At 40.0% G+C, this 27,881-nt stretch overlaps 2 protein-coding genes across 3 annotated transcripts; one reads left to right on the forward strand and one right to left on the reverse strand.

The window, feature by feature from the left end:
• Nucleotides 1-326: 326 nt before the first annotated feature.
• On the reverse strand, nt 327-26,057 carry LOC134796055 (uncharacterized). Of its 2 annotated transcripts, XM_063767988.1 has the most exons (12): nt 25,962-26,057; nt 24,766-24,834; nt 24,350-24,384; nt 23,841-23,912; nt 22,248-23,044; nt 21,279-22,212; nt 20,187-20,255; nt 19,883-19,911; nt 19,365-19,409; nt 2,031-2,092; nt 1,056-1,095; nt 327-402 (listed from the first exon to the last, which is right to left on the reverse strand). In XM_063767988.1, exons 1-5 carry the CDS (start codon nt 26,040-26,042, stop codon nt 22,921-22,923), a joined length of 381 nt encoding a protein of 126 aa, XP_063624058.1. In that variant the 5' UTR covers nt 26,043-26,057; the 3' UTR covers nt 327-402; nt 1,056-1,095; nt 2,031-2,092; nt 19,365-19,409; nt 19,883-19,911; nt 20,187-20,255; nt 21,279-22,212; nt 22,248-22,920. The 2 variants fall into 2 exon arrangements, with proteins under 2 accessions (XP_063624058.1, XP_063624057.1); XM_063767987.1 differs by having other exon boundaries at nt 21,279-23,044.
• LOC134796460 (uncharacterized) lies at nt 3,951-10,147 on the forward strand. Its single transcript, XM_063768652.1, has one exon. The coding sequence runs from the start codon at nt 4,058-4,060 to the stop codon at nt 10,145-10,147; it is 6,090 nt and encodes a 2,029-aa protein (XP_063624722.1). The 5' UTR covers nt 3,951-4,057.
• Nucleotides 26,058-27,881: the final 1,824 nt, after the last annotated feature.

The following is a 27,881-nucleotide window of genomic DNA, read 5'->3' on the forward strand; positions in this document are numbered from 1 at the left end:
AATATTTACTAGCAAAACGGGCGCGGTTTCTTCATTCCCTGGGTAAAACGTAGTCATTAAGATAAAAACAATGGTTTTTCGTATGTTTTATAGAATAGTTGGTCAAGGGATACCTATCAGTTTCGCTAAGCGCCACTTGCACCATTCCACTAACTCGGGGCACGGAATAAGTAATAGTATCCCGCCGGGGTTAACTGGTTAAACCTGGAGTTACCATGGTTACCAGTACAATTTGACACTGGGTGCTTAACCTTAGTGCTTAACCCCGGGTTAGAGAATGGTGCAAGTAGCCCTAAGTCTCACTTTAAATAAAAATTCAATGAACATCCATGAAAATATTTCTATTGCAGGAATTATAACATGAGATAATCGGTTAGTCGGAAATGCTGTGGTGATGTATATCTGAAAATTAAAATATACCTATTTATTATATCATGGGCTGTTTTAATGTGATAAAAATATACCTTACTAGTGTCAAATCAAAAACTAACTATGGACTGACTTAGGGCCACTTGTGCGTTTCAGGGTTAGCATACTAACTCGGAGTTAACCGCTTAGGGCCACTGCACCATTCACTAACCCGGGGTTAACCGGTTAAACCTGGAGTTACCATGATACCGTACAATTTGACATTGGGTTAACGGTTTAACCGGTTAACACCGGGTTAGTGGGATGGTGCAAGTGGCGCTTATACAGTTTAACCCTATTTAAACGGTTAACTCCGAGTTGATTGGCTAACCCAGTAACGCGCAAGTGACCTTTGACAAACCACAGTGTGAAAGTGATGCCATAAACGAAAACTAAAATTCCTATGAAAATGTGGCAAATAGTCAAAGTAAGTGCTAGTGGCATTTCCACACTTTTTTCGATATGAAGTCTGTGCAAAAAGCTCTAACTATCTATAAAAATATACATTACTTAATTCAGTTACTATAATATCACAGTGAACAGCGAAATTACACTCGATAAAAGTCTTGTTGTTGTAATATACACTATTGTACTGTATGTACAGCCGTCTCTACGTTTTATGCTAATTATAGTTTCGTTAAACAAACCTTTTCTTATTAGTTATTTTCCGATGTTATTAATCGAAATCTGTAAAAAGAATAAAGCATTTTTAACACGTAAAATAATTACCTACGTACTCACATGGGAGCAAAGTTTGTTTAACCATCGAGCTCCGAAACCCTCTCAACGCTCAAGATTCGACTATTTGAACCAGCCGCTACGCTCAATTTGGAATATTTCGCTTGCTCGGCTATCAATATTATTAAACAACAACTTTGCCCCTTGTAATAAGATAAAGATAAAGATAAAACATAGTTTATTCAAGTAGGCATATTACAATGCACTTACGAACGTCAAATAAAGCTATACCGGCTCCAACCCTACACCTCTGCCTAGAGAAGAATTAAATCCCCCCTCAATTGGAGGAGAGTATCCCAATATGGGACCGGCAACAAACTCGGCGGGACACATCTTTTCAAAACATTATTACATCTTATAATTAACATGCATTACGAGTAAATAAGAAAAATACAATTTAAATTACTATAGAATTCATGCAATTATACTCAGTAAGTATGTAACTTTATAGAAATTTGATTTAAAAATACATACATGTACATGAAATCATACAAATACGCTCTTTCAGAAAACATATCAAATTCTTACAAAAGGAAAAGAAAATAAAGTCAATAAAAGAAATGAGAATACATATTATATAAATCTGACTGATTGTCATAACAATCAATCAATCAATAAGTAAGTAAGTAAGTAATCTGTTATGGTTCCTCCATTCATCAGTAGCCCTAGTGTAAATTTCATTCGATAGCATGACGTGACGTACGCGTTTAAGTGTCATTTTGTATGGGATTTTGAGTTTGCAAAACGTCCTGCTTGGCACCCTGTTCACAATCCCATACAAAAATAGACATAACACAAACCCCTATTGGGTTCAGTTTGACTAATAGATCACTATTATGTAAGTACTAATAGTTCATCTATAGTGTTAATAAAGTGTGAATTACTCAGGAATATGATGCCCAGCTTTTTCTTTGCATGTAGCTTAGCATGTTTCGCTGACAGGTACCTGTGAAATTAATGTCTATGAGATTTTTTGTTTCTTTAAATAAACGCTACGGCAAAAGTTTTATATTTTCAAGAAATAATATGCCTATGTACTTGACGTATCTAATCTACTGTAGCTAATGCATGCTATGTACAGTCGACGACAAAAATATGTTTACACTTTTGCACCTTACTCCTTTGTAATAAGGCAAAAAGTGTAAACATATCTTTGACGTTATTATATATTCGGGTGCCGTAGGTGGATGGTAATTAATTAATACACATCACTACACTTGCAAACACTTGGATATATTTTATTTACTTTAAATTATAGCTACTACATGTTAATAGGTAAACCGATATGACGGAAGAGAGTGAGTCAGAGAACCTAAACATGTTAACGCAGGCGCGAATATTTAAATAAAGAATACTGAATATACTACACTCTTCCCCGCATAACAAATGAAATTAATAAGTTTTACAACTAGTAAACAAATAATGCTTGAACCCCAATAGAAACACAATTTCAACCTTAATCAAGTTGACTACATTCTAATATCTGGTTTAGGTACATGTCTTTTCCATCTCAAACCATCAACATCAATATAATAGGTAGTCCCAGGAATTGATTCTTCAATTATAGTGCCTTTAACCCAAGGTCTTTGACCTCTCCTGAAATCACGAGTTTTCTACCAAGTTGGAATATGAATGAACTAATGAACCCACCAAATGAATCTACCTCCTTGTTTTGTTTTAAAAGTAAATCTTGAAATACTGGAGTTGGTCTCAAAAGTGATAAACGACCCCTGATTTCTCTCCCCAACATAAGTTTGGCTGGTGACACACCACCCAACTAACATTAGGCGCTAAATATAAGGGTTAAAAGAGTTCTACATAAGCGTTAGTTTACTTCAGAGGTTCTATTGATGTTCTAAAAATAGGAGTTATAGCCGGCTATAACACCCTAATACCCCCGGATTGGGCGCAATTTTTATCACCTTGGGTTGTAAAACGGCGCTACAATAGAGAAATAAGAGGTATAAGTAGAGCGCTAAATTAGTGCTGTAATAGCGTTGATTAAGTACTTAGGATTTAAAAGGGTGCCAAATAAGCGACTACTAACTATTTGAGTAGTAGTGTAGGGCCATATAGATGATACTTTGAGCTTTAGATGGTATATTAGCATTCAAAGTCAATATTTGTAACACTCAAGAGCTTGCGCATTTTTTCCTTAGCCCTATCTGCTTTGGTTGTAATGTTTCCATTTTGTATTATTATTCGTAAGCTTGCCCTGTGACAGCTTGAAGTGAAATGTAATGGCGGATAAATAAAAGCAAATAATTATTTTAGTTCACTGATGCCGGCGTCATTTGCGGATTTATAATGGCGAAATTAATTACACTGTCAATAACTATATGTATTACTAACAAAATTTTAAAGGGCCTCTGATCCTTTGCATATTAATCTGAATATAATATTTTATTTGTGGTCCACCGTATTTAATTTTCGAAAAATTACACAATATTCGTGAAATCCGGTTTTAAATATAACAATACTAACATTAGGCCAATATTGAGTAAAAGTGACGATTTTTATTAAGTACTAGCTGTGCCCGCGGCTCCGCCCGCGTGGAATTCGGTCTGTGTCAGTAAGCGGCTAATTTCTAATCCTAATTTCTCTCCCTCTCCCCTGGAGGCGGAACTTGAAGTAAAGTTGACAGATGGATATGCTAGAGGACTGCAGTCCAGATAAAATATTTTACAATTAGGTACCACTAAATAAAACTACACTCCATAATCAATAGTTTTTTTTGCACTTTGTTAGCGATGCGCCCACTATACAAGTACTTATACCTATGTTTACCTATGTAACTAGTTAAGTTTTATTTTAAGGAAACTTTGTCATATTAATTTAGATGCTAATGTCTAATACTTAAGGTACAAAATTGTATGACATATTTTATGCAAGTAATGTGCACTATGTTGCCATGCGCCGGCGGCAGTCCGCTGCTAGACGCGATCCATTTCACTCGACTCTGTATCTCAAAAATCTATTAAAGTTCATTGTTAAGTTTAACTTCGCATTTTCATTCCTCGTGCCAGTGCCTACCATCTACAAAGTGGTCTTCGAACCAGATATGATGGACCGAACGCCTATAAAAATGGAAACGCGCAGTGCAAAGGCACGTCGGGAGCACGAGGAACACATGGCGCGCGAGCGTGAACAAAGAAAAAGTGAGGTTATACCGCCGTGCAATGAATCTGCGCCCGATAAAGTCGAGAAACCTTTAGATCCGATGGTCAAGAAGTTTCTACAACACAAATTAAACGCGACAAGCAGCATAAAGTCGGAGCCCATGCTGCAATTAAAGCAAATTACCGACACGAAGCCTGCCGCGTCACATGTGGGTGCCGTCCCGAGTAGCAAGGGCTCACGAAGATCATCAGCCTCTAAAGAAGCCAGGCGAAAACAATTAATTTTGGACGCCGCGAAGGAAAAGGCTGCGATTCAAATGGACCTAATTAATAAAACCTTAGACGCGCAACTTGCAGCGCTTAATAGTGACGAAGAGGACCTAGAGGAATACAGTTCACAATTCGATGGTAACGTACCTCTTCGCAACGATATAAATGCGTGGGTTGAGCACCAAAGCAACCACACGGAACTACCAGACGAGCAGCCAGCCCCCGACAATGGAGTCACCACGGGCACGCTGCACATTCCAGTTCCAGCACGGATGCCTGCACCTGTCATACCCCCTGCATTCATCGAGCAAGCGCAGCCGAGGCCAGCGTCTAGCTTAGCACCGCGCGCCGCCGCCGATGGCTTCATGCCGGCAGCGCCGCCCGCGCCCGAAGGTACCGTCAGCGCGCTCAACCAAACAGTGCAATTATTAGCCGGCGCACTTAAAGACCTATCGACCGCTAGCAATCAAGTGCCTAACGCTAGCCTGCTCAGCCGCATTAGCACGCCTAAGGACCTACCTGAATTTTCAGGTGACCAGTTAGAATGGCTTCAGTTCAAACAGGCCTACCAGGAGTCTACCGAGGTCTGTAAATTTACAGATAAAGAAAATTTATGGCGACTTCGTAAATGTCTTAAAGGAGCCGCACGAGATGCTGTCGCTGCATTGTTTATAAGCGCCACGTCGCCCGACCGGGTAATGTCGACATTGGAGCTACGTTTTGGAAACCCTGACAGCATCATTTCTCGTATTCTACTAGACATCAAGAAGCTACAGCCTTTGCAACTAGAATATCATAAAGATATAGTTATGTTCGCAGTGAAGGTTCAAAATTTCGTAGAAGCTGTGCGAGCAGTAGGACGCGAGGAGTACCTACATGGCATGAATATCGTCTCCATCATCCTGTCCAAGCTGCCCACTGTGCTCATCTCCAAATGGTCAGACTACAGTTTTAAACTTCTCCAAGATGCGCAGAAATCGAGGTTAGTCATTCTATCGGATTTTCTTAATGACGAAGCATTGAAGATTTCTACAACTGCAAGTTTTTTATCAACTACGCGCAGCGATACCTTTAAAAACAAGTCAAGCGATCATTCATCTTCCCGTACACACACTGTTTTACTACAAACTGAAGAAGGCGATTTAAAATGTTTATTTTGCCGAACAGCTGTGCATAAGTTAACGGAATGCAAACCATTTAAGAAAGCGTTACGCAAAGTACGATGGCAACACGTGAAGAAAAACGGTTTATGCTATAAATGCATTATCTCCAAGCATGAACGCGATACCTGCAAGTCCCCCGCGTGCGACAAGGACGGCTGCGGAGCTCCACATCATCGCCTACTACATTATCCGGTAAACAACAGTGCGCGTGACGTCACGGCGGCGCCCGCGCCGCTGCCGAGTGCAAGTGTACCGAATAATAGTACCGCGATAAACGGACCCGAGCCGCGCGAACCCGCGTTCAAGCCAGTGACGGAAACTTTAACTCATATAAATGCGACCGACACCAGAGTGTTGTTAAAAGTAGTACGAGTGCGTGTTCAGGGACCTAACGGTATGGTAAATAGCACCGCGCTATTGGACGATGGATCTACCGTCTCGTTAATAAGTGCCAATCTCGCGCGACGCGTCGGTTTACGTGGTAACTCACAGACATTGCGCGTTCACGGTGCGTTTAAAGATGACGGGCTTGAGTACAAATCGACCAAAGTTAATGTCGACATTAAAGGTATGGACGATAAGGTTTATAATGTTAAATTGCGTTGTGTTGAAGAATTAAGTGTGCCAATACAAACATTGTCAGTTTTAAAATTAGTTAATTATTCTCACCTAGCAGATATAAAACACAAATTTTGTACCACTGATTCAGAACCTGAATTATTGATAGGTCAGGATAACTTACATGTTGTGATACCTATTCAAGTTAGGGAGGGCAAAGATAATGAGCCATCAGCTACACTCACCCGCCTCGGCTGGAGCGTCCATGGGAAAGTGTGCGTGCCGCGGACTGTCCGTCCGTCCAGGGGCTCGCCATCTGTCGCTGTCCATACTAACCTTTTTATTGCAGATAGCGGAGCAGATCACGATACCACATCAGATGAGTGCCTCTTAAGGGAAATCCACGAAGATGTTAGGCGCTCGTTTCTGCTAGATTCCATGGGCGTGACGGCGCACGCGCGCCAAAAAACCGACGACGCCCGCGCCGTCGCGCAGCTGGAGCGCTCCGCCGAGCTCATCGATGGGCGCTGGTACGTCGGCCTTCCGTGGAAGGACGAAAACCGCCCCATGCCCGACTCCCGCCCAAACGCGCTTACCAGGATGAAGGGTATTGAGCGCAAAATGGGCAAGGATCCAGGATTCGCCGACAGGTACCGTGAAAGGGTCAGTCATTTGTTAGAAAATGATTACGCTAGGGAAATGACTAACACTGAGGTCACGCCGAAGACTTATTACTTACCTCATTTCGGCGTGGACAACCCCAATAAGAAAAAACTTCGTCTGGTCTTTGATGCTGCAAGTCAGGTAAGTGGTAGCTCACTGAACGATTATTTGCTCACAGGACCTGACCTATTGTCATCACTTTTAGGTATAATGCTGCGCTTTCGGGAACATCCAATTGCAGTAACAGGTGACATTAGGGACATGTTCTTGAGGGTCAAGATCCAGCAAGACGACCAGGACGCACTGAGGTTTCTGTGGAGAAACAACCCCACAGAAAACATAAGGACGTACGCGATGACGTCACTCATTTTTGGCGCAAATTGTGCTCCATTCGTCGCGCAATTTGTTAAAAATAAAAACGCCCAGCGATTTGAATCGTCGTTTCCCGCCGCCGTCGATGCCATCGTCAACTCGCACTACATGGACGACTACATCGACAGCCTGCCCGACGAGGCGATAGCGATCGAAATGGTAAGGAATGTCAGTGATATCCACAGGGCGGGCGGCTTTGAAATAAGAAACTGGACAAGCAACAGCGTCGCAGTTTTAAACAGCGTGCCAAGGGAGACCTTAGGTACTGCTGCTGTAAGGTTCAAAGTCGGCCAGCAACATGAAAGCGAGCGTACCTTGGGTCTCATTTGGTACCCGGCTGACGACATATTGGGCTTCGATTTGTCATTAAAACGTATACCGAGCGACGTACTTGAAGGTGAGAATAGGCCTACAAAGCGTGTAATGCTAAGAGTAATTATGTCTATATTTGATGTACTAGGTTTCTTAGCACCCTTCACGATTCAAGGCCGAATCATGCTTCAAGAGGCTTGGCGCTTACAGGTGGATTGGGAGGATTACATTCCAGACCAGATTTATCAAAAGTGGCGAAAGTGGGTTGACCTTCTAAAGGTAATTAAAGATATCCGTATACCTAGGTGGTACTGCACAGCCGCGCGCAATGCGGTAAGGGACAGCCAATCGGCGACAGCGTGTGCGAGCGAAATGCAAGATTGTGTGGATATCGACGCAGAGGTACCTACCTCGCCCCCCGCGACCCACGCGCCTACGCACGGTGCTACGAAAGGCTACGACGGCGTAGCGGCATCTACATATGCTACGACCGCACCGAGTAGTAAGTACTCATATTATAATAATTTACAAATGCATTTTTTTAGCGATGCATCTACTCAGGCGATGTCAGCTGTGGGCTATTGGCGCTGGGAGGATAACGGTACTATTTATGTTGCATTTATTGCAAGCAAAAGCAGAGTTATGCCGGTAAAACAGCTGACTATACCGAAGGCTGAGCTGCAAGCTGCATTGTTGTCGGCGAGATTAGCCAATGCAATTGGAAAGGAGCACAAACTGACGCCTATAAGGCGTTACTTCTGGTGTGACTCCTCAACTGTGATACATTGGATCCGCAACAAAAATCGTACGTATAAGGCCTTTGAAGCAAATCGTTTGGGGGAGATTGACGACCTTACCCGCGTTGACGAGTGGCGGTACATTTCTACGAAACTAAATGTTGCCGATTTAGCCACGCGGGACTCGTTTGATCTAGCCCTACAAAATGAGTGGTTCAAAGGTCCTTCTTTTTTATACGCTGACGAAAGTCAATGGCCTAAAAATATTATACCTACCGGTAACGAGGAGACAAGGGAATGCGTAGCAGTCGTCCAGGTGCGCGAGGAACCTGCATGCATTCCAGTGCCGGACCCACAGCGCTTCTCTTCGTGGCTTCGTCTCACCCGCGCCACGGCCACAGTGCTAAAGTTCATCTCCAGGTGCAAAGGTCAAGCGGCCGAGATCGACTGTGCTATGATGGAGCGTGCCGAGATAATTTTATTGAAACACGCGCAAAACGAGTCTTTCGGGGAAGACTTAGCCAGAATTAAGGCGCACGGGGCTTTACATCGCGCAAGTAAGCTATTAAAATTATCACCCATTTTAGATGAACATAACCTACTTCGCGTGGGCGGGCGCATTGACGCCGCATCAGATGTGCCTCTGGACGTCAAGAGACCCGTAATCCTGGACGGCCGTCATCAGGTAGCACGATTAATCGTCCGACATTACCATGTGAAAGCGGCCCATGGAAGTCAGGAGATGGTGGTTAACGAAATAAAGCAAAGGTATTGGGTAATTAAACTTAGACCTACTGTTAAACTCGTGACGTCAAGGTGCATGTTGTGCAGGATAATGAAGAGCAGACCTCAGGTACCTCGCATGGGAGATCTGCCGGGGGCCAGAATAGAACACCATCAGCGACCCTTTTTTCACTGTGGCTTGGACCTTTTTGGGCCAATGGAGGTCGCGGTGGGTCGCCGCAGAGAGAAAAGGTATGGTGTTCTATTCACATGCCTCACAGTGCGGGCGATTCATATCGAGTTGGTTGCCTCCCTTACAACTGACTCGCTCATCATGGCGTTGCGACGAATGGCGGCGCGGCGCGGCTGGCCGCGCCATCTGTACTCGGACAATGGAACTAATCTGAGGGGCGCCGACACAGAGCTGCGCCGGTCGATGGAGGCGCTAGATATGGACGTGCTAAAAGCTGAGGGGGTTAATAACAATATTGACTGGACTTTTATCCCCCCCGCCAGCCCCCATTGGGGTGGGGCGTGGGAACGTTTAATACGTTCAGTAAAGACGGCTCTAAAAGTCGTTTTGAAAGAACGGGCACCAAGGGACGAAGTTTTGACTACATTTATGGCAGAAGTTGAGAACATGGTTAACGGTCGTCCATTGGAGCACGTGTCTGTCGATCCTGCTGACGGTGAGTCTCTTACGCCTAATCATTTCCTTTTAGGATCATCATCGCGACTCCCTCTAGTAGGAGAGTTCGATGATTCTGATCTCAACCTGAGGAAACTATGGCGGAAGGCGCAGAGGCTCGCTGACATGTTCTGGCAGAGGTGGCTAAGAGAAATCTTACCCACTCTCGTGCCTAGAACAAAATGGCTGGAGGAGCGGAAGCCGTTAAAGGTAGGAGATCTCGTTCTGGTCGTGGATCCCAACTCTCCCCGTAATATGTGGCCGAAGGGGTTGATCACCCAGGTAATTCCTGGCGGAGACGGCCGCATCCGTGTAGTGGAGGTAAGGACGGCTACCGGGACTTACCGGCGATCCGCGGCTCGCATAGCTCCTATTCCCGTAAGTTTAGAGTGCTGAGTCAGCACTGGGGTGGGGAGTGTTAGCGATGCGCCCACTATACAAGTACTTATACCTATGTTTACCTATGTAACTAGTTAAGTTTTATTTTAAGGAAACTTTGTCATATTAATTTAGATGCTAATGTCTAATATTTAAGGTACAAAATTGTATGACATATTTTATGCAAGTAATGTGCACTATGTTGCCATGCGCCGGCGGCAGTCCGCTGCTAGACGCGATCCATTTCACTCGACTCTGTATCTCAAAAATCTATTAAAGTTCATTGTTAAGTTTAACTTCGCATTTTCATTCCTCGTGCCAGTGCCTACCATCTACACACTTATTCAAATTTTACACGTGATTTAAACGACAGAGTAGTAGATGTATATCGGACGATACAGTAAGGTATACGCGCGCAAGCGAAAGCGAAGCGGCCTGCCTGGCTAGAGCGCCACTCACCGTGGTCTTCTTCAGACTCCTGAGGAAGACCACGTGCCCCTTGTAACCTCAATGCGTTGCGAGACTTTCGCGAATGAATGGATTTTTTTCTGGAAGGCATGGTAATGCGTATTAAATGCGAGTCCCAAATCGTTTGACTCCGCAAACGACCAGTGCCGGAATAAAATATTTTGATGCCCTAAGCATTTCTAGACCATGGTGCCCACTCTCCCTACGGTCATCGAAATTACATTGAATTTTTTTGGTAAGTTGAGTGACGTTAATTGCCGCATTACAGCTGAGAATGGAAATTAGTCACATCATTTTATCACGAAAATTGACAGTGCTGCAGCAGTAACGTTGCAACAGAGTAATGCTGCTGCAGTCGCCACCCGAATGTCACCTTTATCATATCTTAGAATGTTACTGTAAACGCGAGCGTAGCGAGCGCGAAATTTTTTCGATATAAAAACGCAATTTGATAGACAGTTGTACATTTTTACTTTTAGTATGGAAATCAGTCACATCATTTTATCACGAAAATTCACAGTGCTGCAGCAGTAATGCTGCTGCAGTCGCCATATCTTAGAAAGTAATTGAAAACGCGAGCGAAGCCAGCGCGAAATTTTTTCGATATAAAACGCAATTTGATAGACAGTTGTATATTTTTACTTTTAGTATGGAAATCAGTCACATCATTTTATCACGAATATTGACAGTGCTGCAGCAGTAACGTTGCAACAGAGTAATGCTGCTGCAGTCGCCATATTCTAGAAAGTTATTGAAAACGCGAGCGAAGCGAGCGCGAAAATTTTTCGATATAAAAACGCAATTTGATAGACAGTTGTACATTTTTACTTTTAGTATGGAAATCAGTCACATCATTTTCTCACGAAAATTGACAGTGCGGCAGCAGTAACGTTACAACAGAGTAATGTTGCTGCAGTCGCCACCCGAATGTCACTTTTATCGTATCTTATAATGTATTTATAAGCGAAAATTTTTCGATATAAAAAACGCAATTTGATAGACAGTTGTACATTTTTACTTTTAGTCTCAACCAGGCGCGAATCCAGGATTTCATACAGAGAAGGGATGGGACAGTTTTCTATCAGCCTAGCTTCGCAGAGGGCTCGACATTTAAGGGTCTCAGCGAGGTTGTTTTCATACAGAAAAGATGCAAGAAAGCAGAGCTTGAAATTGACCAAGTGAATTGAATTGGCGAAGTGTGAGCAAGGCAGAAGGCCCAGCTACGAAAGAGGAAAGCTTGAATTTGGATCCACGCCCAAGTGTAATTAAGGCAGAAGATCAACTTTGCCATAAGGCAGAAGACCTCGCATAAGACCTTACGCCGAACTGCAAAAGAGTGGCTTGAGTTAGGTCTCAGGATCGCGGGCTAAGGAGCAACTCGGCTTGGCCGACAAATCTGGCGTGCAAGAGAGCAAAATTCGCTATAAAATCGGTAACCTATGTCGAAAAAATCGGCTGGCCGTAAGCCCGAAAGCAAGATTTTTTTTTTCATGACTTTAAGGGCCTCCGCGTAAGGTCAATTCGAAAGCCTACGTTGGAGAACTTGGAGATGTTCTTACGTACCCTCACTCTCTTACTTGATCCCTACGACCCTTCGTTATTAGATGGGTACTTGTACACGTATAAAAGTTTCATGTAGGTACCTACTCCACGACGACTGCAATGCATCAGCAGCCCTGCGCTTTTTTTGCCTACGGTTTTGGGGCCACCTAGACGTGGTGCCCTAAGCAAGTGCTTATTTTGCCTAAAAGGGTTAATCCGGCACTGCAAATGACAGAGGTCAATGTTTTGTTTTCAAAGTACCCACCTTCGTGGCCATTATTAAGTGCTTAAAGGAGGCGATAGGGGCTATTCATAAATTACGTCATTTCAAATTAGGGGGGTGGGGGGGTCTGGACATCGGATGATGGTAGCATGACGAAGGAGAAAACGGGGTCATTCGAAGCATGATTTTTGGATGATTTTAGGGGTGGGTCAAAATCGTCAAAAATCGATGACGTCATTTATGGACAGCCCCATACGTATGAATATGGATTTGATATGGGTGCGATATAATTACGATTAGGTATAATTCATGATGGAGAAAATTAATAATCTTAAATAATTATACAATTATACGCGTGTTGATATGTGTGTTTATTTTACCACTACGTAACTATGTAAACTCATTTTTAGTTTTCTTGATTACTTAATGTTTACTCAGTTCCCCAAAAGATGGCACTGTGCAATGAGGGGCAATTAATTTACTGTCGTTTAATTTTGTTGTATTATTAATTTATTAAATCAACATAATTATTCAATAATTTTTGTTGATATTTGTACCCACACTACCCACTCTTCTAAACTTAGGGTTAATTTGGCAAAATCTTTCTTCGGTGGCTTATTCGTGTCACAACGTATTAAATTCAGCGCCATCTGTTAGTTTACCAGGGTACTCAATAGTTGTAGCACATATTTGAAAAAAGTTTGCCCCTCCTTCCTAAGTAGCGCCATAAGATTCAGGGGCAAACTTAAGTCAATCGAATGTTGCGGCTACCCCCCCTTTTAGGGGTTGAATTTTTATAGCCTATAACCTGGCCGGGGATTTTCTCAACAGATTAGTAAAGTTTTCATCAAAATCCGTTCAGCCGTTTTCACGTGATGCGCGTTCAAATAAACAGACAAACAGATAAACAGATAAACAGACAAACAGACAAAAATTCTAAAAACTTTTGGAACGTGTTCTGTTATCGATTCTAAGTATCCCCATCCAACTTTTTTTCAATTATCTTCCATGTACAGACTTTCCACCGTCTTCAGCTTTATTATATGTATAGATTTACGTTCTAATTAATAGTTTTTGTTTTGCTTATTGATTCATCGGTCATCTCAACATGGCGCTATAGGCTTAGGGTGCAAGTAAGACTCTATTAACAGTATAAGATGTACTAAGGTATTGAATAACGCTCGTCTGCGACTACATGATCTATAATAGACTCGTAACTTCTCTTTTCGACTGTAAAGGGGCCCACTGATTAACAGTCCGCCGGACGGTATCGGCCTGTCAGTTAGAACAAAATTTTGACAGTTCCGAACAACTGACAGGCCGATACCGTCCGGCGGACTGTTAATCAGTGGGCCCCTTAAGTGATACAAGAGAGTTAAGTAGCGATTGCAATACACGGAGCTATAAAAGACTTTTTATCGCCTGTTTAGAACCTTAAGTGAAATAGCAGCTGCTTATTACTCATATAGATGTTAAGGTGGTAGAATTCACTTTGAGCTATAATACTAGCTGCTTAAGATGCATTATAGCGGCCAAAATGGCTACTGTGGATCTTAAAGCTATACATGGACCTCTTAAAGACCGTGATATCACCCAGAGTTGGGCAAAAATTAACTTGAATAAGAATAAAAACAGAAATTTTATTCTTATTCAAATCGATTTGAATTAGAATTATTCTTGCACTAGTTATTTTAGAATAAAATTAAGGTGAATAAATCATGTGACTCTTATTTTAAATGCGGAATAAAAAACAGAATAATTATTCTAGAAGTGGGCCTATTCTAACTAAGGTTTTATTCAATTAAAATGTTATTTAGAATTAAGTTAATTTTTGTAGTACAATCGGTTATAAGTTGATTTTCACCCTTCTATTTAAAAGTCGGATTGATTTGATATTTGTTACTATAGTTTAGGTATAGTACACATTGAAGAGTTTCGCTATACACTATCTAGTTCTATCATCCGATCAGGGTGCTTAGCCAACATACCAAACGTTGACCCTCCGTAGAGTTGCGCATAGTTTCTCTCTATCACTCTTACATATTAGTGCGATAGAGAGACAGATAGCGTTTCGTTGTCGTAGCGCAAACGTTTGGCATGTTGGCTACGCTCCCAATGTGCCTAGCCAAGATGCCAATTTTTGTTTTTAATTTAATAACCAAATCATTAGGACAATTTAGCTGTTTTTAGCGCTTTCTTTCTCTATCACTCTTACATATTAGTGCGATAGAGAGACAAAGATAGCGTTTCGTTGTCGTAGCGCGAACGTTTGGTATGTTGGCTACGCTCCCAATGTGCCTAGCTAAGATGCCAATTTTTGTTTTTAATTTAATAACGTAATCATTAGGACAATTTAGCTGTTTTTAGCGCTTTCTGTCTCTATCACTCTTACATATTAGTGCGATAGAGAGACAGAGATAGCGTTTCGTTGTCGTAGCGCAAACGATTGGCATATTGGCTACGCACCCAAGGTGCCTAGCCTAGATGACAATTTTTGTTTTTAATTTAATAACCAAATCATTGAGTAAATTTAGCTGTTCTGGGGGCCTAGCCAAGTTGCCAATCGCTTGTGCTCCGACAACGCAGGACTTTCTGTCTCTATCACTCTTACATATTAGTGCGATAGAGAAACAGAGATACCGTTTCGTTCTCGTAGCGCAAACGATTAGCATATTGGCTACGCACCCAAGGTGCCTAGCCAAGATGTCAATTTTTGTTTTTAATTTGATAACCAAATCTTTGGGTACAATTTAGCTGTTCAGGGGGCCTAGCCAATATGCCAATCGCTTGCGCTTCAACAACGAAGCACTTTCTGTCTCTATCACTCTTACATATAGTGCGATAGAGATACAAAGATAGCGTTTCGTTGTCGTAGCGCAAACGTTTGGTATGTTGGATATTACGCTCCCAATGTGCCTAGCCAAGATGACAATTTTTGTTTTTAATTTAATAACCAAATCTTTGGTTACAATTTAGCTGTTCTGGGGGCCTAGCCATTATGCCAATCGTTTGCGCTCCGACAACGAAGCGCTCTCTCTGTCTCTCTATCGCACTAATAAATAAGCGCTTTGTTGTTGGAGCGCAAGCGATTGGCATGTTGGCTAGGCCCCCAGAACAGCTAAATTTACCTAATGATTTGGTTATTAAAATAAAAACAAAAATTGGCATCTTGGCTAGGCACATTGGGAGCGTAGCCAACATGCCAAACGTTCGCTCTACGACAATGAAACGCTATCTTTGTCTCTCTATCGCACTAATATGTAAGAGTGATAGAGAAAGAAAGCGATTCTTTGTTGGAGCCCAAGCGATTGGCATGTTGGCTAGGCCCCCAGAACAGCTAAATTTACCTAATGATTTGGTTATAAAAATAAAAAACAAAAATTGGCGTCTTGGGTAGGCACATTGGGAGCGTAGCCAACACGCCAAACGTTGGCGCTACGACAACGAAACGCTATTTCTGTCTCTCTATCGCACTAATATGAAAGAGTGATAGATACAGAAAGCGCTTCGTTGTTGGAGCGCAAGCGATTGGCATGTTGGCTAGGCCCCCAGAACAGCTAAATTTACCTAATGATTCGGTTATTAAAATAAAAACAAAAATTGACATCTTGGCTAGGCACATTGGGAGCGTAGCCAACATGCCAAACGTTCGCGCTACGACAACGAAACGCTATCCTTGTCTCTCCATCGCACTAATATGTAAGAGTGATAGAGAAAGAAAGCGCTTCGTTGTTGGAGCCCAAGTGATTGGCATGTTGGCTAGGCCCCCAGAATAGCTTAATTTACCTAATGATTTGGTTATAAAAATAAAAACAAAAATTGGCATCTTGGCTAGGCACATTGGGAGCGTAGCCAACATGCCAAATGTTTGCGCTACGACAACGAAACGCTATCTTTGTCTCTCTAATCTCTCTATCGCACTAATATGTAAGAGTGATAGAGACAGAAAGCGCTTCGTTGTTGGAGCGCAAGCGATTGGCATATTGGCTAGGCCTCCAGGATAACTAAATTTAGCTAATGATTTGGTTATTAAAATAAAAACAAAAATTGTCATCTTGGCTAGGCACCTTGGGTTCGTAGCCAATATGCCAATCGTTTGCGCTAAGTCAACGGAACGCTACCTCCGTCTCTCTATCGCACTAATATGTAAGAGTGATAGAGACAAAGCGCTTAGACCAGCTAAATTTAACCTAATGATTTGGTTAGTAAATTAAAAATAATACGGTTACTGCAACTATGCGTTATGCGACAGTCAATTTGTAAGATTTTATTCCATAAAATAGGTATAAATTAGACAAGAGACTAACTACTATTACATCTATCTAACTATACGTAATTAGTACCTATACGGTACCCGGACTACATTTTTATTCGTGGAATATTATTTCGATTAAAAATCATTATTATATTTATTTGATTAAGAATAAGTTATTCTCATTCAATTTTTTCTCATACGAATTATTCCCGACCAAAATTATTTGAATATTTTTGACGGGAATAAAATCGAGATGATTTTATTCCTACGAATTCTTATTCAAATAATGATTTTATTCTTGCATGCCCAACACTGATATCACCAGAGCCTGTAAGCTTAGAATATGTAGCTATTCTACAGCCGTTCTATGTCTTTAGGTGATAAAATAAGTGCTAAGTGTCGCCTAATTGTTTGTTGGGCAGTAGCCTTATTTATGAGGTGTACCCCGATAATCAGACAAAAATATGCTAATAGCATAATTAAGTGGTTTTCCACTCTCGACAATTTTAGTGATATTGGACTTAAATGTCTCAACAAATCGCTCCGCAGCCCCGTTAGTAGCTGGGTGGTGCGGGGGGGTAAATGTATGATTAATTCCCCGTTTATCACAAAAATCTTCAAAGTGAAAGAAGTACCATTATCCGTCACAAGATGGATAGGATATCCAAATTAAATTTTTGCATGGTTAGGGAACTCCCTATGTTTGCCATTTCAAATACCTCTGGCCACTTACTGAAACTATCCATAACAATCAGAAACATCTTGCCATAAAAAGGCCCAAGGTAATCAGCGTGAATACGATAGCAAGCTGAAGGTGGAATTGGCCAAGGTTTCAAGTTTGTCTTTGGTGGAGTGTTTCGGTAAGATAGACAACTGACACAATTTTGGGTAAGACTTATTATATCTTCATTAAGTTTAGGCCACCAAAAATAGGATTTCGCCATATCAATCATCCTGCTACTGCCAAAATGGCTCTTATGGAGTTCATTTAATACATAATTTCGGATAGCCTCTGGTATTATAATCCTATGACCCCAAAAGAGACAATTCCTATCAATACTAATCTCATTTCTTTTCATGAAGAATGGCTTTAGATCTTGTTCTATCAATTTAACATCAGGCCAGCCATCATAACTATATCTAATAATTTTGGTTAATAAACTATCTTTTATAGTCTCCCTTTGAATTACTTACTCTGAGGTTAACTCAGAACTAGGTATCAATTTCATTTACACAAACTCGAAACTTTTTATCAAAGTCTGAACTTATATTATTTTTATCTGATGGCATCCTCGATAGATAATCTGCGGGATTCTTGTTTGTCGGTATGTGCTTGATTGTGTAACAAAATGCAGACAAGAATATCGCATAATGTTGTAAGCGTTTAGCTGCCATTTTCGGAATACCTTTGTTCGGGCCAAATATTCTCACTAGGGCCGCATTATCAGTCTCCAGTTCAAATTGCCTGCCATAAAGAAAATTATAAAACTTGGTTATTCCGAAAACAACTGCCAATGCTTCTTTATCCAACGTACAATATTTTTTCTCCCTGTCATTGAGCTTTTTGCTTGCAAATGCAATAGGTTTAATTACATTGTCAGGACCTCTGTTTGATAACACAGCACTAATGCCTTCAGATGAAGCGTCACAGGAAAGTATTATAGGCAATGTTGGATCATAGTGATTTACACCCTGTGCATTTGCAAGTTTCTCTTTTATTACCTCAAAAGAATGTTGACATTCTAATGACCATTCAAATTTTGTCTTCTTTGTGCAGTCATATAATGGAGCCAGAATTGCTGCCATATCTTTCAAAAACCTGGAGTAATAATTAATTTTTCCCAGAAATGATCTGAGCATTGTCATGCTATTAGGTGGTGGAAGCTCCAATATGGGCTGTATGTTTTCCTTGATTCCATCTTTATGAATCTTATATCCAAATACCTCGATACTCTTTTGGAAAAATTTACATTTTTGGGGTTTTAGTTTTAATCCTGAAACCTTTAAAACTGACAGTACAGCCTCTAATGTATTGTACATGTCATTTAAATTTTTACCACACATATAAATGTTATCTATGAAATGAACACAACAGTGTTAGGTACAAAAAGACAGACGTCGACTGTACATACAAACACTAGTCCTAATGTTTAAAATAACCTAGACGTAAGATTTATTTGCAATGCCCTAACAGGGTGCCATGTGTTTCCACAAACTTTAACTGTAACAACTATTATGTACCATGGTTTCGCAATAAAGAATTATATTCTAAATACGTACTATAAGTACGTACAATAGTAAGGCGCAATACGCTTAAGTGAATTTAAACGAGGATATTAAAGAATCAATAAATATCATTTAATAGATAAACATAACATCTTGAAATATCACTACTGAAAGTTCCAGTTCCAGTTCATCAAAGTAGAAAAAAGGCCACTTCTAATCTTCCCGTTAAATGTTTATCCTTATTAAGAGTTTTTTTTAACATGCCACCGGCACCATCCCTAACACCACAGAATAAGTAATAATATTATCATACAGAACGGCCACGTACCGCCCCGCCCCGACTCGCATTACCTCGCCCCGCGACTAAACGCGACATGAATCTGGCGGACTTCTGGCGTCCTCTCAGTAAAGCGACTTACCCACGCATACACAATGACGCGTGTACAGACGTGCCATGCACACATAAACGCAAATGATTTTTGATGTATGGCGTGTCCGCCCTGTGCTAACACTCTACCAACCTGGGTTTCATTATTATACTGTCGGGATCATACTTTATGTATTTGCTGTGAACCAAATAAATAGGTATTATTAAACCAACCCCTAAGACCAAGAAGCTAACCAAGCAGGCCCATTCGAACGTACACTGATATCAGAATATATAATTGACGTCATTTAGTTATCATGCGTCTCGGTCGCACCAATACATGTATGAACACGTACGAGTGAAATGCACGGTAACTAAATGGCATCATTTAGATATCACTCCGATGTCTGAATTGGCATGTTAGTCAGTACCTAGCAAAAAAATTACACAATTTTTCGTCATAAAATTTTCATCGATTATTACATTCATGAATAAATAATAAATTATTTCTTAGCTATAGGTACTTTCTCGTAGTAAAACACAGCGTATTATTTTAGCCATTAGGTAATAAACTATAGTTAATAAACGCGTACTTTTTTTTAATCGCATGCATTTAACATTAATGGAAAAATAAACAATTGTGCCACATTTGTATTGATTATTTATACTTACCGATAGTCTTCGTCGTCGTTATCGACACACTGCAGAGAAAAAATGGAATTCAAACCAGGACATTGAGCCAAATCTACTTGTAATAATAATCGTTTAGGTACTTGTATCAATATAATCTATATCCATATTATAATACATGTATAATACATAATGTATTATATATCAATTATCCAGCCCAATGGTATGAATTATATTCTATTTCTTTCGTAGCAAACCTCGTGCGTACACCTTAAAAAATATGTATGCATGGGGACGTCGGTATCTGATGCACGAAGAGTCTTTGCAGATTTGTTAATTAGCACACCTGTACTATAGTGATGGCAACCATCAGCATGAAGGCGATCATGACAAGTGCCTTGCGAGCCATCATCATCTGGAATATAAAGGCAAAAGAATGCATCAATGTTAAGATTTGTAGAAATATTTTAACAAACTTGTATTTTAAAAGTAGCACACGTAGGTAGTTGAATTTGGACGTCAATTCACATGTCACACAGACGAATATTAAAGCTTGCGTCAATGGTATTTACGCTTAAACAATCCGGTATTCCACCCTATCTCGCGCGTAAACTTGAATGGAAGCCTAACCGAAAGTTGAAAGGTTTGCGTGAACAACAAGAGCGTATCTCCCTTCCACTACTCCGGCTTCAGTCATTTAGAGGCAGTTTTCGCTATGCTGCGTCTAAATGCTGGAACAATTTGCCGCCACCAGTAGTTAACAGTAAGTCCCTGGCGGTTTTCAAACTACGTTGCAAGGCTTATTTACTGGACCTCCAAAAGAATGTAACATATACTTTTGGTTGAGTGACCTGCTCTATAGCTATAGATATTTAACTTTTGTAAAGCTAACACTTTTTTATCCACCGCGCATTGTTTGGTTTTGCTATCTTGTCCTATATGTAATAAATAGTGTAAATGTTTCTACTGTCCTTAGCTAGATACAAATACGGCGGTGGCAGAATAACAGCGTCCGTTGCTGCAAGTCTTTAGGGCCGTTGTGCCCCGAAGCCTTTTGGCACAGACATAAGCTGAGCCACTTTCCATTTCAATTAGTTTGTAAGCATTATCGTGTACTTTTATTATGTACCTATGTTCAAACTTCTTGAATAAACGTCTTTTATTATTTATTATTATTTATTATTAAGTCTTCCTAACTGCACCTACCTTCTTCTGTTTAGCCCTGTGGCTAATGTAACGACTTGGCTTGAAAAGACGTACTCTTTTGTATTCATTTATTATCAATTTATCACAATACAAGTGGTTGACTCTTCTCAAAAGTTTGCCGATCACGGTGCTAGTTAAATTTGGAATGTTTGTATAATTATTATAATTTTATGCTTGTAAGATTATAATATGTACTTATTAAATGACTATGATTCAAATATTTTTTACGAACCTGAAGTTATAGCTCCGTGCAGTAAAATAGCATAAAAAATTGCGCGCACTCTTAAGTATAATCTCTTTTTATAACCAGGGAGCCGAACATGCTTCTTAAATTAAAAAACAAATTAAACATGCTGTGTAGTTATCACGACATCGTGTATAATTATATGGCTTGTATGCAATTAGTGTCATTTGTCAATTTGCAATCAAGGAGCTTAGTGCAAATTAAACACGGGCGCGATATAGAAAATGACAGAATGACACGAAAAACACAAACCTAACATAGTCTCTCGACTCACCATTGGGGCTTTTTCACCAGGTCTTATCGTAAATGTTCATCTGAGAATAATATGTCGCATCATCAGCAAACATAACACATTAATGATTTTTGTCAGCTCATTTATATATTTTATACTACAATAAATAGAGGTCCAAGAATACTCCCTTGAGATTCCTCAAGGGAGTATTCTTGGACCTATGTTTCAAGTACTTATACATAAATAAATGAAATGAAATTTAATGAAATGAAATGAAACCTCATCTCCGATGGTAACCAAATAAATATGAAATTGGTACATAACATTAACATTTAAATATATAGAAAATATTTATAAAATTGCATGCACTCAAATCACAATACCATTGTAAATCTAATTTTATTAAGGAAATAAAAAGGCTAATTTTATATAGAAAATATATAATCTCACATCACGTCTAACTTGACCTTTTATAAGACTGCTTCGACCGTCCAGTGGCGCCTTCATTGGGGGAATTGTGTTTTCGGATAAACCAATTAATGTATGTATAATTCAGCTATTGTTGTCCTACTGCGATTCCCCAACTTTTGGTTTTTGTCATATAGTTTTATTTGGGTGTCATTTAATCGATCTGCAGAATATTCCTATTTTGATGAACAAAAATATATATTTGGTCAGCCGAAATTGATACTTGGTCAGCAACTTATTGGTAAGCGTTTCTAAACCAGTTCGCAATTAATGTCATACTGAGCTGCTTTAAATTGATTTGGTTAGCAAATTAATTATTTGAGCGGCAGTAAGCGATCCACTATTAATCTAATTTTGTTAAGCAATCAGTGGGTAAGCGAATTATTTTATTTTGGATTACAATTTAACTGATCCGCAAAAATTGATTAGCAGAAAAATCTGTTGATCAGCATATGTCTAACCAACCTACCCTACCCTTTGCGTATCAGTTGATTTTTTAAACAAAATTGAATGTTGATTTCTGCAAAGGCCGCAGTTATAACCTAATCTAACCCACTTTTCTAGTAGCAGTTGTTTTTTGTGAAGGTCGCAGTTCGAACCTAACCTAACCCACTTTTCTAGTAGCAGTTGGTTTCTGTAAAGATCGCAGTTCTAACCTAACCCAACCCAATTTTGTAGTAGCAGTTGTTGTTAAACAAGTAATCACCGAATGAAATGTACGCTTACGATTGGCTGCTCGTATCACGTGGACTGATTTCGCTGCATTAAAACTCTCCAGAGGGCCTCTACGTGTTGGATCTATATCCCCACGCAAGCCTATCAAAAGACCGGGATTTATAGGACCGTGAAATCTAAAATGGCAATAAAACACCAGTAGTATGCTGACACCATGGCTGACACAGATGGCCTGTTTCACCACCACACCTCACCTTATTGCCATTTATTAAGTTTGTTAATTATGAGCCACCTCAAGCTTGGTTTATGATTATGACCTATGGGAGTTCCTCTTCCTCCATGAATGTCGACCATGTGTATGTAACCTCCTGTCAATGGCCTGTTGGTGAACAGAAAAGGGGAATCAGTAGGTACTTATGTTGTAGGTACGTAGATAAGTTTTTAGACTAACCCCCTTATTCATAAAACTTTACGGACCTGATTTAGTTAAATTATGGTTTATCCTTTTCTTAAATTCAGATTTATTTATTTCTCAATAGCGATACAAAATTTTAATTAATACAAACAAATATGCATACATAGTGAGATCGTCAAGGTAGGTACGCTAGGTACACATTTTAAACTAATATTTACATTATTTTACAGATATAGAAAAAAACTACAAACAAATACATAACACTTACATTACATAACACTTAACACTTACATTTTACTTACACTTACATAACACTTACGGATTTGTAAGTACAAATACATAAGTCAAAATGACAGGTAAAGACAAACGATTATAGCTAATTGAGGTTTGTAGCGCGTTTATGAATAAGGGGATACCTAAGTAATGATTCCATGCTAATATCAAACTTTTTCTGTCTAAGTATAGATATTACTGTTTCACTGCTAGACAAACTGGACACTAGAATATTTTATATAACAAAATTCATCCCCTAGGTTGTTGGGGGGAATTACACAGAGAAGCAAAGCTATATGACACTTCTTATTAATATATGTCTCACTGGTACATGCCCTGAAATAGGCACAGGTACCCATTATACCTATTACAAAATCTCTAAAGGGGTACAAATCCCATCCAATATACCCACAGTATTATGACTCACAATACCTTTATTCCTATGACTTATAATTATGATTCAAAATAGAAATTCTGTAAAACTTACCGATCTACTAAAGCTCGGGCACGGGAATTTGCCACATGCTCGTTTAGCCTCGACAATAACTCCACTACCCGCCTGACGAAAAATAGACAAAAATATATAAAGTGCAGGGGGGCAATTTACATTATGAACACATTCATTGCCACTAAGTGCAACGGGTTACGCTCGTAGCGCGTAGGTAGCCACGGTTTCGCCGTATGTAGCGCGTAGTCGCTACGAACAGTGTACCCGACAGTCGGGTTCTTGGCCCTGAATGTGTTAACTAGAGTGCCATATATGTCCAGATAGCGAAAAACAATTTTTTATCAAGTGTAAAGAGAGGGGATAAGGGATCCCTCTTAGGGATAAGTTCGCCTTTGTTTACTACACATTTATGTTTTATCTGATGTAACCAATATTCCTTTCTTGTTTACAATAAAGTGTTTACTTATTTATTTTAAGAAAGCCTTTACGAGCCACTGTATTAAAAAAATGTACCAATTATGCAATTAAATATATTGATTTATGCTTACTGATTGGCTCTGAGTAGCGAGTCAATTTTTTCACACTGCAAAAAAACAACATAAATAATAAATAATAAATATTATACGACATTTATTACACAAATTGACTAAGCCCCACGGTAAGCTCAAGAAGGCTTGTGTTGTGGGTACTCAGACAACGATATATATAATATATAAATACTTAAATACATAGAAAACAACCATGACTCGGGAACAAATATCTGTATCATCATACAAATAAATGCCCTTACCAGGATTCGAACCCGGGACCATCGGCTGCATAGGCAGGGTCACTACCCACTAGGCCAGACCGGTCGTGTCATGTCATGTCATGAAAATTTAATAAAAAATATATCAAGAGAAATATGTGTAAGTATATTATTATAATAGTAGTGTTTGTATACACTTCTAATATCTACACGTACCTGTACTGATGTGGTGAAGGCCACCATCATCACGCCGACTATCATCAGTGGAGTGCGAACCATTTTGACCTAGTTTATAAAAACATCATATTAAGGAGTGCGAATCTTATACCTTTAAACGAGCAATCCTTGTATATATGTCGTAGTCAGATCGTATAATCCGCCGTATTACATTAAGGCTAGCCGTTATCAAAAACAGGGGCGTTTTGAAATGCGGCGGTTCGACGATTAGCCGGATTGTCATTGCGATACGTTCTTCAATAAGGCGGCCAACGTTTAGCCGCATCGTACTACTATTTTAGATTGTAGAGTGACCAGTTCTTTCGGTCGCCTACGTAACCGGAGTTTGACAATGTTTGCAATTTAATTTATTTTTACCATGGTCCCACCGCACTACATGTGTTTTTTTTCCAAAACATTTCCTTCACAACTTAAATAGACGGAGCCCCGCAAGCGGAGCTCCTATTTCTGGGCGGTTTGCCCTTCGGGCATCTGAAGCTACCTAACGAACCTAACCTACTTACCTACCTACGCTTTTTTCCCCAAAGTGTAATGTTTTCACGGACGTCTCACTAAATCAATAGGTAGGTAGGTTAGGTTCGTTAGGTAGCTTCAGATGCCCGAAGGGCAAACCGCTCAGAAATAGGAGCCCCGCGAAGCGGGGCTCCGTCTAGTTAAGTTGCGAAAGAAATGTTTTTTGAAAAGAAATAGTCCGACGAACTCCAGATTTGATGGATACCCCAGCGTTTGTCAGGCAGCGCCACGGGTGTTAAAAATGGGAACTAAAAACTGTCAAAGCGGCGGCTAATGACTCGCTGTATTACATTACGGCTAGCCGTGTTGAAGAACGTATGGCGCCGAATACATTCCGGCGGATTCTCATTCAGCCGCATTCAATCCGGCTAATCGTTAAACCGCCGCATTTCAAAACGCCCCTGTTTTTGAAAACGGCTAGCCGTAATGTAATACGGCGGATTATACGATCCGACTGCGACATATATATATATTTATTTACATATTTCGGCTTCTCGGAAACGGCTCTAACGATTTCGATTAAATTTGCTATATGGGGGTTTTTGGGGGCGAAAAATCGATCTAACTACTTAGCTGTTTTCCGAGCAAAGCTCGGTCTCCCAGATATTTATTTAATAAACATCCTACAATTTAGACATCATAAAAATTCTAACTATACAGACCTGTAAGCTGTAGCAACTTGCAGAAGATTGATATCGTAGTTCCCTAACTTGCTTATAAATAAAGTGATAAGACAATTTCATGCCTAATCAAGTGGAACTTTATGTTGAACAAGTATTATTGTCATTTTGCACCCAAACAACTAAGTGCAAATAAACTGATATTAAAAACAACTTATTTTGTGATAACGTTTCAAATCTATTGTACTAACTACGCCTTGTGACCAATTAAATTTGTGACACTAACATTTTTCTACATCGATTAACTGAAAAATAAAAGATTCCGTTGCAAAGAAGCAAAATCAATGCATTTTATCGTAAAAGCAACGAGGGATTCTAGATTGGAATATTGAGCTTAGTTAGACCATAAAAAGTCTGCAACGATTTTGATAGCATACGCAGTGCAAGTGTTATTTATACGTCATAGTTTCATAGAAGTTTGACGTTTAAAATAACACTTGCACTGCGTTTGCTATCAAAATCGTTGCAGACTTTTCTTGGTCTAACTCTATTTGTTTGACTCACCGGGCTATAGTAGTGACCCTACTGCCTCTGAAACTCGAGTCCTGGGTTCGAAACCCGAGGCACTTATTTGTGTGTTTATTCATAAACGTTTGTTCCTGAGTAATTAATGTGTTCTTTGTATGTAGGTAGACGTATATCGTCAATTAGATAGTTGTCCCAAATACTCGCTCATAAGTTCATAACAGTTCAATCATTATATATTTTGTGACTGTATCAGTTTTCTTATCCTCCAAATGCTCTTATTTTGTTTATAAGTCCAGGATCTTACGGAAGAGGTTTTTGTCCTCTTCGAGGAATAGAAGGTGACTTTTCTCTTGCGGTGTTAGTGATGAGTCCTCACAGCAGTCACAGCTATACATGAACGTAATAAAGTTTTGTTCAAAAATTGAAGATCTGTACTCCCATTCCCTTACCTATATTTATTACTGACTGATAAATTAATGAAAAAGCAAAAAAATTGCCGATACCTATGGCCGGATTTCCGGTTCCGATAACCTAGCAATAGTTTTTATGATGGAGAAGGGGGCTCCCCTAAATTCTAAGTGCCTAGGGACTCTATGTCTTTAAATCCGGGGCCACCGAGGGTTTTAACTGTTTATAGGTTATATTTTGGTCATAACTCATTCGATTATCTAACTATAACCTAAGTTTATGGACGCTTTAAAATTCTGATGCAAAAACAAGTCAGGGACACTCATAAAAAGATCCTGACGAATTGAAAACCTCCGCCTTCGAAATTGATTGTAATTTTGATGATGTTGACCTTTGTTCCACCAGGCGTGGCTCATTCCGCGATTCCGTCGCTTTGCTACAGGTAGCTAAAAGTGCATCCGTTCGGCCCCAATTTTGGGGTTTGCCATAAGCCGCGCGTGGCGCTGTCGCCACCTAGCGGCCATATCTGTGCTGATCGTAACAGACGCGTTTTGTTAGAGAGTGAGTCTTCTGTACTTAGTACTATTATTTATTCTGTGGTTCCACCCAGTTAACCAAGTTTGATAACTGGTTATCTATATAAACCATTTCTTCCGCGGAGAAAACCAGTTGGTCGCTTTGCTACAGGTAGCTAAAAGTGCATCCGTTCGGCCCCAATTTTGGGGTTAGCCATAAGCCGGTTTGCAATAATTGTTATTCCATATTCTTAACCAAGTTAGACGATTAGTTATCCAGGGGGAATGAGTCTTCCGCATAGAAAACTAGTTATCGGAGTGGAATTTTCCTTCCATGTTCGTAACCGAATTTGGTAATTAGTTGTCCAGGAAGAGCGTATCTGCCGCGTAAAAAACTAGTTAACAATGTGTACTAAGATTTCCTTTTACATCACTAACTAACGCAACAGCACAACTGATTTTTAAATAGGTATGAGGAACGCTGCGATGTTTTCCAAATATAGTAATAAAG

This window comes from Cydia splendana, chromosome 13, assembly GCF_910591565.1.
Source record: "Cydia splendana chromosome 13, ilCydSple1.2, whole genome shotgun sequence".
Classification (NCBI taxonomy): Eukaryota; Metazoa; Arthropoda; class Insecta; order Lepidoptera; family Tortricidae; genus Cydia; species Cydia splendana.